Raw genomic sequence first — 15,800 nt, 5'->3', positions numbered from 1 at the left:
TTTAAACATCAGACATGTAGGGTCTGGTGTTTTTCTTGTTGAGAAGTGTGTACTGTCATCATGCCAAGATCTAAATAGCTCTGTAAAGCCTTCAGAAAAAACCACAACAAAACAAAACGGTTGTTGACCACTATGAGTTTGGCAAGGGATTTCTGGCAAGATCCCCAAATAACTTGAAATAAATCATTCCACTGTGAAAAAATAAATAAATAAATAAATAAAACTGCTTGTGCCTGTTTGACACAGAACAAAGACACCTTTTCAGGAGAAAACCATCAAGCCGTCAAGCATGGAGGTAGAAATATTGCAGTTTGGGGTTGCTTGGCTGCCTAATGGGCTGGGAACGTTGCAGTCACTAATTCAATATAGTGTAGATCACATCATTGAGCTTGAAAATAATGTGATGCCATCTGATCAAAATGTTGAAGTTGAACCAGAAGCGAACTGTTCAACAAGATATTAACCCTAAACACGACAATAAATTCACCAGGGAACGGCTCAAAAAGAAGTATTTAAAGGGTTATGGAATGGCCTAAATGCCCAGATTTGAATCAAAACATCACAGGCGATAACAGAAATTGGCAGAAGACACAAGAAAACCTTTTTAACATTTGGAAGATATAATAATTTTGCATTGACAAGTGGTTCAAATTTCAGCGAGACAATGTGAAAGCCTGGTGGACGGTACAGTACGAGAAGTTATTTCTGCTAAAGTTGTATATACTAGCCTCTAAGGCCAAGTGCAGTGCTTTCACCATAAAAGACTATTATTTTCATTGTGGTGTTGTTCAATGTTTCAAAAGAGATCTAATCTTTGCTCGTCCAAATATGTCAAAAAAAAACAACTCAATTCCCAGGGCATGAATTCATATTTTCCCACGACTCTATAAGCTTCAAAAAACTGGACCCAATTGTAATATTCTATTAATGCATTTATCTTTAAAGGAATTATCTCTCTCGCTTTTCTCCATTTGAATGGACATCTTTACAAAGTCACTCCACAAATTCTCTCAAAAGATTTATATTAGCTTAGAAAAGGTGAGGACACTGATATTAATGTTAAACGACGGGCACGCTGAGGTTAGGGGGGTTCAATGTCCGCTACGTCCGTGCTTGCTCCCTCTGCCCCGCTCGTCGTTCAGCTGACCATATGCTGCACATCCTCTTTCACGCGCTGCCAATTTACCCCCACATATCCCCGAGAGTGGAGTCGTGCCCTGCTTAAATGTACTCTCGTGAACATAGCTGAAACTCAAAGTCATTTTTCATGTGGTAGCTCCCCTCAGGTCTGTAACCCCAGCAGAACGGTCTAAGAGAGGAGAAGGACTGAGTAAGAGGGGGGTGCACAAATAATGAAAAGACAGAGGTATACTTACATGTACCATGTGTGCTTCTGGATCTGTTCTAACTGTAAAAAACATGAAAGACAGAGCAAGTCAGTACACGAACAATGAATTGACTGGAATCATTTTATCAACTTTTTGGTGATTAAAATATTCAAAGGAAACATGATCTTTATGGATGATGGTTATTGCAAAGAACAAGTATGGCTTCAGTAAACCCTGAGCTTATACTTTATTTCTTAAAAGAAATACACCATATACAGGTAAGTAAATAATAATGTCTTCAAATATCATATACTGCCACAATATATGAAATACTGCAAATGAGACAGATTTAAATGAACTGCACTGGTCTAAAGTTAAGACTTTCTAAGATCAAAGCTGACATAGACCCCAGTTGTGATCGATTCTACGATTTTTGGGAAAGGGCTTGCGCCATCTCCTTTCATTGCGCTTTTTGGTGTAGCCCAGATGGGCTCCCATCTTGAGATGTGGGAAAGAACTGTGTTGGCTTTCTGCTCTCTGCTAGCTAGGAGACTGATATTGTTGAAATGAAAAGACACAACAACTCCAAAATACAGTCATTGGATTAGGGAAATCATGTACCATATCAAGTTGGAGAAGACCAGACACACAATCAGGGGGTCTACAAGAAAATGTTGTAATATTTGGCAGCCTTTCTTAATGTTTGATATTGTTATTGTTTGAGATATAGAGGAAGATAATATAGTACTATAAACCTCTGCTTCTGCCCTCTGTCATTTCTTTCCTTTTTTTATGTCTATTTTATACTGTTAACACTGTAAGTCTGGTATTTGGGAAAAGGGGTGGCGGTGGGTGTTGGGCTGCGGTTGGTAGAGGTGATACAGCCGAGCTATAAACAGAGAATATTATCTCCCGCACACACGCTGCTGACCCCGCCAAAGCCCTCCGGTCTAAAGGGACCCTTCCATTCTCATTCTCTTCCCATCTCTCTTACTCACAAACACTCGCTTTCTCAGTACTGCTCTTGTCATGACAATCTTAATGTGGCCACTTTGTCATCAGCACTGTCAACACGGCCAAAATGGGAAAGCGGAAAAGGACAGAGCAAAAGGGCGACAAAGGAAGATGTCTGCTGGAAGAACTCGGAGTGTTTCAACTGTCCACAGAAGCAAATGGGATCAATGTCACTGCTGGGACTTTTTAATTTGCTCATGCTGTTGTTGTGGAGCCACAGGAGAAACACATAGCAGCTCTAATTAAAGTCACTTATTCAGAGGCATAGCTCTTGTGTATGTGTCTCTATCAATGTCTCGATGTTCCTACCATCCCAGAGCATCTACCTTTGCTCTTTAGCACTGATGAATGCCTTCATGTACGATTAGGTGCAAACACAGAGCCAGGGAGACTGTGGCTACTGACTATAGGTGACTCCTGTCTGATTCTACAGAGGTCATGGTATTGACGGAGACACCCCGCCTGTCAGATACAGGCCAGTGGGTGACCTACTCTGTCCGGCTTTTATTGAAGGCCTGGGGGCAGGAGACTGGTATCACGCACATGAAAGTGAAAGATGTGGTTTGAAGTGAATCACATCAATCAGTCTCTAAATGTGTCACTACCAATTCCAGCTGCTTTCAGGCAGAGGGAATACTGCTGTAGTACTGGACAGGCTAGGTGTGTATGAGCGGACATCTAGATTTGTAGTTATGAGGTTGATGCATTAATCAATTCAAGCTATGCACACAATATTGAATGCTAATAGTCAAAAGTTCTGTAAATTGCGAGGTGGGAACTTCACAGAGTTTTTCAGCACGTCCAACAACAACTAGATTGAGAGCTGGGGATTGATAGGCCAAGTCAACACTTTCTCATTATGTTCTTCAAACCATCCCTGAAATATTGTTTCAGGGGTACATGGTGTATTGTCCTGATAAAAGAGGCCACCGCTATGAAAAGATGTTATTGCCATGAAAAAAAAAAAAAACCTATCCCTAGGTTTTAAAATAACATCCACCAGAATTTCAGGGGCCAGGGTTTTCCTGCAGACCATTAGGCAGAGCATCACACTGCCTTTACTGGCTTGACTTCTTTCCACCTTTGCAGCCTACAGCCATCCCATCCCCTGGGAGATGAGGCACAGACACCAAGCTGTCTACACGATGTAAAGGAAAATGATTTATCAGTCCAGGCCATGTCTGTCTTCCTTCGCTCCAAGGATCAGCTCCGAAGCTCACGCATCCACTGAAGGTGAATTTTTGTGGTGGAAAGGGCTGAGATGAACAACACCACCCACAGCAATCAACTGTGTGGACCAATACTTGCTATCATAGGGTTATCAAGGTTTTTTAGCAAATTGTACAACGGCCAGGCTTGAGGCTCGTCAATGTACCTTGGGCATCCTTGGCTTAGATACCAGTATCTTTGGACCACTTATGGTAGGTACTAACCACCGCATTCTAGAAAAACCCTATCTGACCAACGCTTTGGAGATGCTCTGACCTATTCAATTCAATTCAGTTTTATTCATTAAGCGTCAATAACAAATTGTCTCAAGACGCTTTACAACATCCGGTGTGAAACCCGGCCTGAAACCCCCAGAGCAAGCCTGAAGGCGATGGCGGCAAGGAAAAACTCCCTTTTAACAGGAAGAAACCTTGAGCAGAACCCAGCTCATGTGGAGGGACCCATCTGCCTAAGGCCGGCCGGGTAGAGACAGAAAAGAGAGCAGCTGTCCAGCCATCACAATTTGGCCTTTGTCGAAGTTGCTCAGATCTTTGTGTTTGCCCTACACACATAAACTCCAGCAACTGACTGTTTCCTTGCCGCCTAATATATCTCATCCTTTGACAGACGCAATTATTACACAATAGTCAGAGTTGTTCTCTACACCTGTCAGCGGTTCTGATGTTGCGGCTGATCAGCGTATTTTTCTCTAACTCAGTTTGTCTGGAGCATTTAAGCTTTAAACACTTTTTTTTTCTCAGAAACAGAAACTTTTTTCTGTAGTTACTGATCTCTGTGTAAAGAAGAAGATGAATGAGAAGCAACAGAAAGGTCTTTTGTGCCCTATTTTAGGAAGAGGAATAAAAAGATTCAGAGACGACGCATGCCAAGACTGGTTAATGGAAGGCTTCAAAAAGGTCACGCTGGAGTCAAAAGACTGAAACAAATAGTTTCAGTGCACTTGTCATTAGCTATTAGTGTAATTTCTGGATGTGCTAAATGCTAGATGACAAAGACGCACAATATAAAGCAAAAAACACTTTCTTTATTTTCATTCCGCACAACTGTGTACTTAATCTATAACATCCCCATTAGGATATCATCTGCCTGTGATGAACTGCTCTTTAATATGATAAGCTCCCTAATCCTCTTCGTTAGCCAGGTGTCATGAGGACACAGATCATTTCAGGTTGTCTGCGTTCGTTTGAATAGTGAAGATGAGATGATTGTGCTGAGGTGGCTGGCCCGGTTGCCTCCAGGGGCCTCCGACTTCACAGACAGGAAATGAAGAGAATAGCTTTTCTTGGGCTAAGCCCCTTAAGCTCGGGTACGTGCCCTCCCACTCAGACTCTGAAGGGGCCTTGGCTTTGTGTGCATGTGTACATCTACTAGCAAAATCTAATTAACAGATGGTGACAATAGACATACTGGCACAGGCAGTAGTTATGGTCTGATTACCTTGTCGGTTTAATTCAACAAAGTACCATCAACATTATTATGCAAAATAATCCCAAGTAAAAGATTGTCGTGTTCCCTTATGGTGTCATTCCTGAGACAGGTATACACACTCTTGGGCGCACTTGTCTCATCTCCAACTGGGCAGTCGCCATTAAACTCCAAGAACGCTCAATCTAACGAGGCCATTTGAGATTCTGTGAGGTTACAACACATCCCCAGAGCTCTGGTTGGAGTCCTCATGTTAGAGAGGGGAGCAGACAGGTAGCATATTCTCTCCCAGCAGCTTGGTCTGTGTGTAACCCTTTGTGGAGGACATTGCTGGAGGCTGGTGCACGTATCTAGGGAATCTCAGGGTGACCTGTCCTCGTCACGCTGAGAGAATGGAAAAATAAAACATCCGGAGTGCATGCAGCATAATAAAAAGGCTTGATCTCTCCGGTTCACGTTTCAACACTGCTGCTTATCTGAAGGGCTCCACCTTAAGGATGTCAGTTCTCCTGCAAATCAGCATCCCTTTGTTTCTAATGTTTTATTTATTCTTTTTTTTTGGTCTTTCACATTTGTGTTGCTTTACTCTTAGTCATTCTGACACTGTGAAAGATAAGTTAAGGCATGGGGAAATGGAGCAGCAACATTCGCCAAGGCTGGTGTCAACACATTAGCTTACAGGCACGTGTGTAAAGGTTTGCTGCACTGATTCACAGATATACCTGCGGTGCGTAGAGAGGATGTGTGTGAAAGTGTGAACCTTGTATTGTATTGCAAGCAAGTTACTGCCTGCAAATACAGAAACTGTGTGCACTGTCTGAATGTGAAATGCAGGGTACAAAGGGCAGCACCATCTCTTTGTGAAGTATGTACTTTCTGAGATCCCTGACCACTTTCATTATTTACATTTCCCTTTGTCCACCTCTCCCTCTCCCTGTCTCTCTCATCCTGTCTCTCTGTTGTTCCTATCTCTCTGTTCTTGCTCTCTCCTCCAGCCGCCTTGCCAAGGTGATCAGTTACTGTGTAGAAAGGGACCGGCATTGCGATGAGTTCCCGAAACAGTGCAGGGGGAAAGCACACAAACAACAGTTCTCCCCTGAATTCACACAATGTACTTGAGGAAGAACTCAAACAGAATCGGGGATGAGGCAAACACATTTGGAAAACAGTGAATGAAAAGACACAATGGCTGCCTTGGCAGCGCTGAGCTGGTACTAGACATTTAAGTTTAAGCATGTATCTGCCATCTTTTTCTCTCCTTGGAGTATTGTTATTAAGTTTCATGCTTTCTCGGATTGCACCTAAATATAACTTGCTGCTTTTACAACATAATAATGAAGCATCTGCTGGTTGTGGACCATGAACAGGGAATATCTAATGCAGATACACAGTACTGTGCACCAAAGAAAATGGAAAGGAACAATCCAGTTTACAGGAGGACAACTATATCTATCTTATATTTATTATGTCCGCTCTTTAATAGTTAAGAGGTTGTTCCAAGCGTCTTGGAGAATCATTTGATGGACTTCGGCTGATTCGTTTTTCTCATGTGACCCCAAACAGACTCTGAAGCTGCGATCAGACTCTGTGGGGTCGTACTATCTGTTGCAAAAGTTACCATTCCCCTTCTCCCTGAAGATAAGTCTTAATGACTGTGGCCGTGTGTCTGGGCTCATTGTCACACTGCAGAATGATTACGACTGATCAGCTTCTCTGGTAGCTGAGAACCTAAATTTCTAACGGGTCTACCATCTTTGCACAGGGTTTTAATTCAGGTGTGTTTTGCGTCACTGAGCGCGTATATACTGTGCATAACAAAGTGCAAGCAATATTGAGCACTTTTATGTAGAGTAGTGCTCTACAGGTTTATCATAGATGTCTAAAACTAAACTGACAACCATGTGTGGGATAAAGTTTTAGTAAACAGAAATAAAAAGCTATAAAAATATACAGGAAAAGTCTTAAATTTGGTCAAACAAGCATAAGGAGGATGTTTACTGAGATTGAGATGTCTACTTGACTATCAGAGAAGTTAGTTGCTTTTGTGATTTTCTAAAATATTAAATTGAAACAAGTAAACCCACTGAAACTAAACTTGAATTGAATGCTGCTGAGTTCACCGAACTGACCGTTAGTCTTTTGGCGGCGTCCACTTCAATCATGCCACGGAGAAGGTTCTGACAGTCTGGAGGGATGAAGTGTGGCATGTGAAACACTCCCAATTTCACCTTCTCCAAAAGATTCCTTAGGTTGTCGTCATCAAACGGCAAGGCTCCCTGGAGAACAGAGGCAGAGTCAAAAAAAGGGAATTGCAGATGGCAGATGTAGGAGCAAAGAAAAAAGAAAGAAAAAAAAGTAGTAAGTAGAGAAGAAAGAACTTGCACTTGATGCACAGCAGCATTATAACAGAAGAAAAGCCGTCACCCGACCGAAAGCGAAAAAGAAAAAGATTAAGACGGGGCTCAACCAAAGCAACAACCACATTTTGATTCTTGATCCTGCACGACTTAAAGAAAAAGATTGCGTTCTCAACTTGTTCATCTCTCCGTTTAGAGCACTCTCTCTCTCTCTCTCTCACCAGCGGTGCAAATTAAATAATAAACAGCGCTTTTCTAATAATTACCCAGATTTCTCATTTACCTTAATCATTTAGCATTCTCTCATCAGAGTCATTTATCAGAGTGTGTGCTGACACCTCACAGATGTGGCTGTTTGATGAATGGCAACCTCCATCAGAAGAGAAGATGGAGGGGGAGAGAAAGAGGAAAAAAAGGGTGAGAAAGACAGGAAGAAGGGTTGAGAGATGTGGAGGTAGGGGGGAAAAAAAGGAGGGTAGGCTTGTATAACAGATGATCTGAGCGCAGCCTAACTGATGGGGAGTATGCGTGTCTCCCGCAATCAGACAAATGGTTATCTCACAGCTAGACAGCAAGAAGAAAAAAAAAAACAGGAGAAAGACAGTACTCATCTTCAGTCAAACGTCGGCGGAAGAAAAACTTTGGTTCGGAGCATGAAAAGTATGGCCATGATGGAGATAATAGTAAAAAAAAACTATGAGATTTATACAACACGAGTATGAAAATGACTGTCCTTAAAACAAGTACACGCACACACACACACAGATGTACGAGACAGACGGCGTGAGGGGAAAGAAGCAAAAACAAAGACAAATACACAGGGCCTGTGGCCAAAAGCTGCCCTGTCAGCATTGGTATTTATTTTGGGCTCTCTTCTTTTAGTTTTACTTCATGAATTATTCATGAACAGAACAGGAGTGTGTGTGGAAACTACAGCGCAGCTGAAACAAAGCTTCAGGGGCTGCACGGCTGGGGAATCACAGACATAATGTAGCGGGAGAAAAAGACGTGATTATGGATACAGCATCGTTTGGGATACAGGATAATGAATAAAAAGATGCTTCTATTCTCTGATTTTCGGTTGCGCGAGACGCGTTAGCTCGAGGGTGTAACCACCTGCTACCAGACCTTCTAAGCGTTTCGTATTTAACTCGCTGACACCTGAGTTTATGTTTGTGAGGGTTCTGGGATTGATTCGGGCTCATACTGTCTTCTCACTCCATTGAAGTCACCACTGTCCTTTCTCAAGGGTCACCTACTTTCTATTATTGATCCATTAAACCTAGCACAAAGACTAGATAAACTGGTGAGCATAAAGAGAAAGTGGACCATCAAATTGCCATACTTCTATAGATCATTTTAAACTACACATCAGTCACAAAGAACAAGCTGACACTCACCACCAACAGAGCAAACAGAATGACCCCGCAGCTCCAGACGTCTGCTTTCCTCCCGTCATACTTCTCTCCCTAAAGTGTGACACAGTTTGTTAGGCAGGTTTGAAACCAGGCTATTAAAAGTATGCCCGTCGCAGTGAAAAGAACATTGCGAATCAGTGAATAACAACTTACCCTGATGACCTCTGGACATGCGTAGTGGGGAGATCTGTTGGGGAAAACAAGACACAAGACGCACAGAGTGAATGAATCAGGGAGGAAATAAAGAGACAAAAATAAATCTAGGTTATTTCAGGACTTGTACTACTAAGTAAGTTATACAATCGTGACGCAGCAAATGTTAAACAGGCGTACATCACTGTCTGAAAATGCCAAAAGAATAATTTAAACGGACAGTAAATGTCTCCAGTGAGCATAGATCAAGATGTGTTTCAGGAGCTTAAATATCCTGAGGGGGTTTGGATGTCCTCCTGCTTGCTCACTCAAGGGCATCCCCTCACAGCAGACGGTGAGCAGACCCACTAATCTTTACAGCCTCTGGATGGACCGACAGTAAAGCCAATGGCTAGATGGACACATCAATATCATATGAAGATTTATGGAGCAACCCAGCAAAGGCTGCTCTATAAGCCAGGGGCTATGAATGAGTTCAGGAGAGGAGTGACTTCTCAGACAGTTTTTCAAATTTATTATCTTGGAATAATGGGGTAATAATGCATGCTTTATATCAATCAACTAGCTCAAACAACTTGCTAATTTCACAGCTTCTCAAAAAAACAAAAAAACAAAAAAAAAAAAAAAATCACCCTTGTCCCCAAACCTCACGGTCTGGTGAGATACGTCTTCCACCTCTACTCAATCTAATACAGCCTATCTAGCTCTAATGAGGGACTATCTAGTCTGTAAACATGGCACCCATTAGTTCGGGTTTTGTCTTGTGTACTCATGAATACCATCCCCGACGGCCCGGCTCCCCCAGACTGTCAAAATACCGGCCAATAACAAACACTGCCATCGTGTCATGGGGGAGAAGTTCAAATGAGAGCCGATGCAAATGCGTGCCTCCTGATTGCAAATGTCATAGTGCATTATGCAGATGAGCGAGGAATACAAATAAAAAAAACAAAAAAAAAAAACAAGCCTTAGATTTGCACTAGTTATGCCTCATGAGCTCCTCAACACACAAACCACAGATGAAACCAGCATGAATGTAAGCTCCTTATTTGCGAGCGCTTTTGTTTGGGCCAGGTACAGACTGGAATGGAAGGTTTTAGTTTCAGCTGAATTAGTTAAGAGCAGAACACTAAATTAAATCAAAAAGTCACAACACCTGGAATATATGCTTATTAAACCTTCTTTCTCATCTTTTTGGGACACATTTGTTTAATAAAACTTGGAAAAAACAGTTGTAATATCAGCTTTTAATCATTTACATACTCCTGTTTCTCATTTATATTCATTTAAACATTCATATACATATTCATATAGTCAGCTATGCAGAAAACAAATGCAGTGGAGTGCAAGAGTCCATGTATTTGCTAAAATTGAACACAAAAAATATATACAACATTTAAATCATCCTTGAGTTCATCTTTTTTTGTTTAAGAACAGACGAACTCGAGCTGCATAGACCTTACAACCCCTGTTATAAAAGCATAGTCTGACAAAAAGCTTCCTGTGATATCAGGAATGTTTGGATTTCTCTCTCTTCAAGAGCTCCATAAATGTTCAATGGGGTTAGGACAGTCAGCTCTCCCTGGTTTTCAAACTGTTTGTTTTTGAAAGCTTTCGTGTGTGTTCGGGGTCAGCATCCTGCTGCAGTATGAGTCCTACTCCACAACCAGAGAAAATGAAAATCAGAGGGTGTAGCATGTCTCTGAAGAATGCAGCCGAAAGTATTCCCTCACTCACCCATCCAAATAATTAATTCAGGTGTTCCAATCACTTCCATGGCCACAGATGTATAAAATCAAGCACCTAGGCATGCAGACTGCTTCTACAATCATTAGTGAAAGAATGGGTCGCTCTCAGGAGCTCAGTGAATTCCAGCGTGGTGCTGTGATAGGATGCCACCTGTGCAACAAGTCCAGTCGTGAAACTTCCTCGATGCTAAATATTCCACGGAAGCGACTGGGAACGACAGCAACTCAGCATCGAAGTGACAGGCCATGTAAAATGACAGAGCAGGGTCAGCAGATCCTGAGGCACATAGTGCACAGAGGTTGCCAACTTTCTGCAGATTTAATCGCTGCAGACCTCCAAACTTCATGTGTTCAGATTAGCTAAAGAACAGTGTGTAGAGAGCTTCATGGAATGGGTTTCCAAGGCCCAGCAGCTGTATCCAAGCCATACATCACCAAGTGCAATGTAATGTGTCAGATGTGTCTAATGGACGAATCTGGGTTTGGCGGTTGCCAGGAGAACAGTACTTGTCTGACTGCACTGTGCCAAGTGTGAAGTTCGGTGGAGGGGGGATTATGGTGTGGGGTTGTTTTTTAGGAGCTGGGCTCGGCCACTTAGTTCCAGTGAAAGGAACTCTGAACGCTTCAGCATACCAAGAGATTTTGGACAATTCCATGCTCCCAACTTTGTGGGAACAGTTTGCAAGTGCACAAAGCAAGGTGCACTTCCAAAAAATAAAAAATAAAATCCTTGCCTGTCGCACCAAAAGTCCAGACTATTGAGACATTAATGATAAATAAAAGCCAGTTCCCTCTGACAGAGTGAAATATGTTGCCTTTTGAAAACAGTTGAGCGTGGTTTGACATAACATCAGTCTTTCCCTGCCGTTTGTTAAAGCTCATTTACTCTCAACTTATCACCACTAACATCACATAAATAACTGTAATAACATAAATAACAGGATTTGTCCTTTCTCTGAGGTCAGTAAGTAATAGTACGCATTGTGTAGCTTTTCCAACATTAGGGGAGATGAGATGATGCATGAAATTCTGTTTTTATCTCAACTGAAGATCCTGTCAGTGCTCGATTATACTGCAGAAAGATCTCTGGAACCACGAGTTCAAACACATTTGAGTTTACCATAAGATTACGATGTCCCTGCATTATACAAAATATTGGCCACAGTCTATGAAGAAAGTATCACAAACAACAGTTGTTCTGCCGATTGTGCAGCTCATCTTCATGAAAATAATTTATTTCTTAACTAAATTTGTGCAGCTCCATCACAGCATACAAGATAATTTGTTCTCAACAGACCTATTGTTATTTAATACTGATAAACTCACAGTTGGGCTTGTGGAGACAGAGAAAGGTGTACTTGCATTTCATAAGCGTTTGTCAATGTCTTTGCTCTTTTGCACACGCGTATGTGTGCATGTATTTATGCATGTGCTCCAAGGCTCCTCATTTTCTACCTGGGGAAAGTCTCATCTTCACTCAGCTCCACTACCCGTGGCAAATGGAATACATTTGTGTCAGGCTGCTGCATGGTGAGGGGAGGGGGGGCAGATAAATGTGTTTAATTAAAAAGTGTCATATCTACACTTAAAGCTGGGACAGCCAGAAGAGCATGAATTATCAATAACCTCGCATACATCGTATGGCGCACGTCACCGGCATGAAGACACGCGAACACAAACAGTGCCCGCACATTTCCAAAGGGCATGCATGCCATCAGACGAGGTTACGATGATGGAGCTGAGAGTGGAATAAAAAAAAATAACAACTTTGTTTAGCTATGTGTGAGACACCTCTACGTTCCCATCTGCAACATGTACCTTCAGCACTTTGTAAATGTACACGGGGGACTAAGCAGATGTACTGCACCTGGATCAGATAGCAGAACTGCTCAAAGTGGCAACAGAATGAGATCAAATATGGATAGAGCTGGTCTAGAGGATACTGCTGAGTAAGACGTATTGCATATAGCCTTTCTAGGAAATGCAAACACTTCACTGTGGTCATCTTGACTGCAGAATGACTCAACTCTGCACATCTGCCTTACAGAATGCTTCGCACACTGCTTTTAGTTGTCTCAGTCTCTACTGATGATTCATTAGAGCTTAGGCAGTGTGCTGCTGCTGAAAAACTTATGTAACGGCTTCTAATGGATGCATGTGTGTGTGTGTGCGTGCACGTACTGAAACGACAGTGCGTGTGTATAATGTGAAGGGAGGGAGTCAGAGAGAGACAGAGAGACAACCAAACAAGCAGAGGACAAAGGGTCTCAGAGGTCAGGGAAGAACTAAGCCTCGCGTGTGCTGTGTGCGCATGTGTGTATGCAAGTGTGTGTGATTTCAGCTGATTTGGATGTTTAATCAGGACAGAATCAATTTGAGCCATGGACAGATGTCACAGGGCTCCTCTATCTCCTAGTTCTGCACGGAGTGACATGAGTAACGATGAAGCAAATATTCTTTCCAAGACATAAACATTACAAGAGGGAAAACATTACAGCTGTCTCAGATTACTTTTATGGACAAAGGCAAAGTTTCAGAAACATAAATCTAATTTGTTTTGTCCATTACTTTTTAGATATGCTTGTTATCTACAAATATAACTAAGGAAACACAATCAGAATATCAGCTGTTCAACTGGTGAACTATACCCATTGAAACCTTACTACCTGAACTATTTTACTACTGTTTTACTTTGTCTAATAAGATAAAGCACCAGTGAATACAAACGATGCGGATGCAGCTATCATGATTGGCTGAGCATGCTGATCAAAGTGAATCCATGCTGTCATTTGGGTTTATGAACCCTTAACCTCAAAGTAAACCATCATCTTTTTTGTATGACCCAGCACACTGTTCACCACACTTAAATGAAAAAGAAAAAACTTTGCTCATCTTTTGAATGCAGCCAGTCCCACTTTGAAAGTGACTTTTCCTGCAAGCGATTTCGTTGGATTGATAGGCCTGGTGCGGTTGTGACTGTTAGATCATAAAACGGCGTGAGATGTGAGGAGATGGAGAGCAGTAATGCGTGGCCGTGGCCCTGGCCCTGGCCCTGGCCCTGCTCGTGCCCAGACAGCACACTCCTTGAGAGATGTTTAAAATCTCCAAGAGATCAACGGCGCACGCTCTGAAAACATTGCATCTGGACTCGACAGATAGACTTCATTTCATCTCCAGCTATTACATTTTTAGACTCATCTGCAGCGTATAGGAGTTACGGTTCATTCAGGGTACTGCGGAACATAGACGCATTGCGAGCCATTTATACTTTCGGCTCATCAGTCTGGGTCACTCTGTAACAACGCCACTCAAACGCTAGCCAGCGCTGTGTCTTTTTTGCCACTTCTTGTTTCTACTTCTTGCTTCACTTTCAACAACGACGACTGAAATTTTCATACAAAGTCATACAAATGTTTGTATCTCCGAAACTCCTCAGTTAACCTTTCCTTGATGTGTTCCACCTTTATTGATCGAAAACAATCAATTTGAACATTGCAGAGATGGAGAAGCAGCCAGAAATACTAAAGTGGAAACACGCTACTACCAAGCGGACCAATCACAGCTCTTGCAGTCTGTGTTGCCGCGACACGTAGTTACATTTCTGGGGCGGTGCACATCAGCTACAGCGTTAGGGTCTGCGTATGCTGTGTGCTGTCGCTGTAGCTACGGCGTCAAATTGATGCAGATACCTAAACCGCCTATTGCATTTCTGGGGATATGCACGTCAGGCTATGGCGTTAGGGTCTGGGCTGCAGCAGAAACCTAAACCATCTATTAGACATTGTATTACAAAACAGTAAGGAGTAATATTTCTTTTACTACTTACCCACAGCTGGTTTCCAACAGACTGTCTCCAACTTGAAGGGAAGCCATTCCAAAGTCTGCTATCCTGATGTTGTTCTTTTCATCTAGCAACAGGTTCTCTGGCTTTAGATCCCTGTGGCTGAAAGACAGCGAGACGGGAACATGCAACAGTTAATGACACATGAAAAAGCTCATCATAAGTCATAAAACAAAGTGAACCTGAGCAGAAACAAAAGGTGCACTGCAAGGTCTATCAAACACCTTGTGTATCACGCTTGAATCCACATCCACGCACGCAGCTGTGAACAGCACAGCATCTTAACCTGGTACAGATCACCCCCCTCGTCTCTGCAACACCCATCTTTTTGATCTCTCCGTGCTGAAACTCGGGAGGCTCCCTCCTCGGAGCAGGGCTGGTACGAGGTGTGACAGCACCCCGCTGCGTCCTTTTCTCCTTCTGTTTCCCTCCCTCTTTGTCCCTCATCCCATTCCTCTCATCTCCCAGACTGCCACCAGCAAACTGACTGAGCAAAGGGCATCAAGGGGGAGGCAGCCGCCGAGGTGGCGGTGTTCATTAGCTGCCATTCATTACCACTAAACACAGCAAGGGGGATAATATCCAGCGGACATCCTATCGTTCCTTAAAAGGGACCACTGAGAGGAATATCTTTCTCCTGTCACGTACACTGTTGCCGAGTTGGAGGTTAAGATCTCAATTTTGATGAGTGGCTGTTCAAAGAGGAGTAGTATTTTATTGTGCATTTAACATCTCTTCCAGGGCTGAAGGTTGTCTTACATCATACTGTGCTGTTCTTGCGATGTCTGCCAAAGATGAGCAAACTACCGTAGACGTGGCACACGTATGCGCATATGTAGTTACATAGCCACCGAGCTGTCAGAGTGTTGTGAATTAGACTTTCATATCCTCTTTAGCCTAATGGTAGAAAGGGGAGCTGTAACAATAGCTGGCGGGGTCTGCCTTTGAAGAGTGCCTCATCAGAATGGACATTTAACCTTAGATGACATCAGCCACTGTACAACTCGTTTCCTGTCCTGAGGGATTAGCTGTCAGCCGGTTTGTTATCACGCTGGCAGTCTCTGTGATCCTTGCCATAATTGAAATAAAACACAGATAGCATCTAAAACAGTTCTCCTCGGGCTAAAGCCTTTATCAGTTCACACAACCATCATTTGGCAGCGATGTCAGTAGCCTGAGAGATTTGACTAACACCGTCAAAGAACACGAGAAAGGGACGAAAACATTAGTGAGATTCTCTGGGGACGCCCACTGCGGGACAGGGGCTGAAGAGGACATCCCTGTGT

The 15,800-nt window shown here is 42.7% G+C and overlaps 1 protein-coding gene across 1 annotated transcript in view; it reads right to left on the bottom strand.

Moving 5' to 3' along the window:
• Positions 1-15,800, bottom strand: part of brsk2a (BR serine/threonine kinase 2a) — a 157,630-nt gene that overhangs the window by 21,427 nt on the left and 120,403 nt on the right. Inside the window, exons 5-9 of the mRNA XM_084554413.1 lie at positions 14,500-14,616; positions 8,926-8,959; positions 8,755-8,823; positions 7,127-7,273; positions 1,377-1,408 (exon numbers count right to left, since the gene is read on the bottom strand). Of these exons, the coding sequence (XP_084410539.1) occupies positions 1,377-1,408; positions 7,127-7,273; positions 8,755-8,823; positions 8,926-8,959; positions 14,500-14,616 (399 nt within the window). The remainder of the gene's footprint in view (positions 1-1,376; positions 1,409-7,126; positions 7,274-8,754; positions 8,824-8,925; positions 8,960-14,499; positions 14,617-15,800) is intronic.

This window comes from Chelon labrosus (genome assembly GCF_963514085.1).
Source record: "Chelon labrosus genome assembly, chromosome: 11".
Taxonomy (NCBI): domain Eukaryota; kingdom Metazoa; phylum Chordata; class Actinopteri; order Mugiliformes; family Mugilidae; genus Chelon; species Chelon labrosus.
The sequence above is the reverse complement of the archived record's forward strand: the minus strand, read 5'-3'. Positions and strand labels throughout refer to the sequence as shown.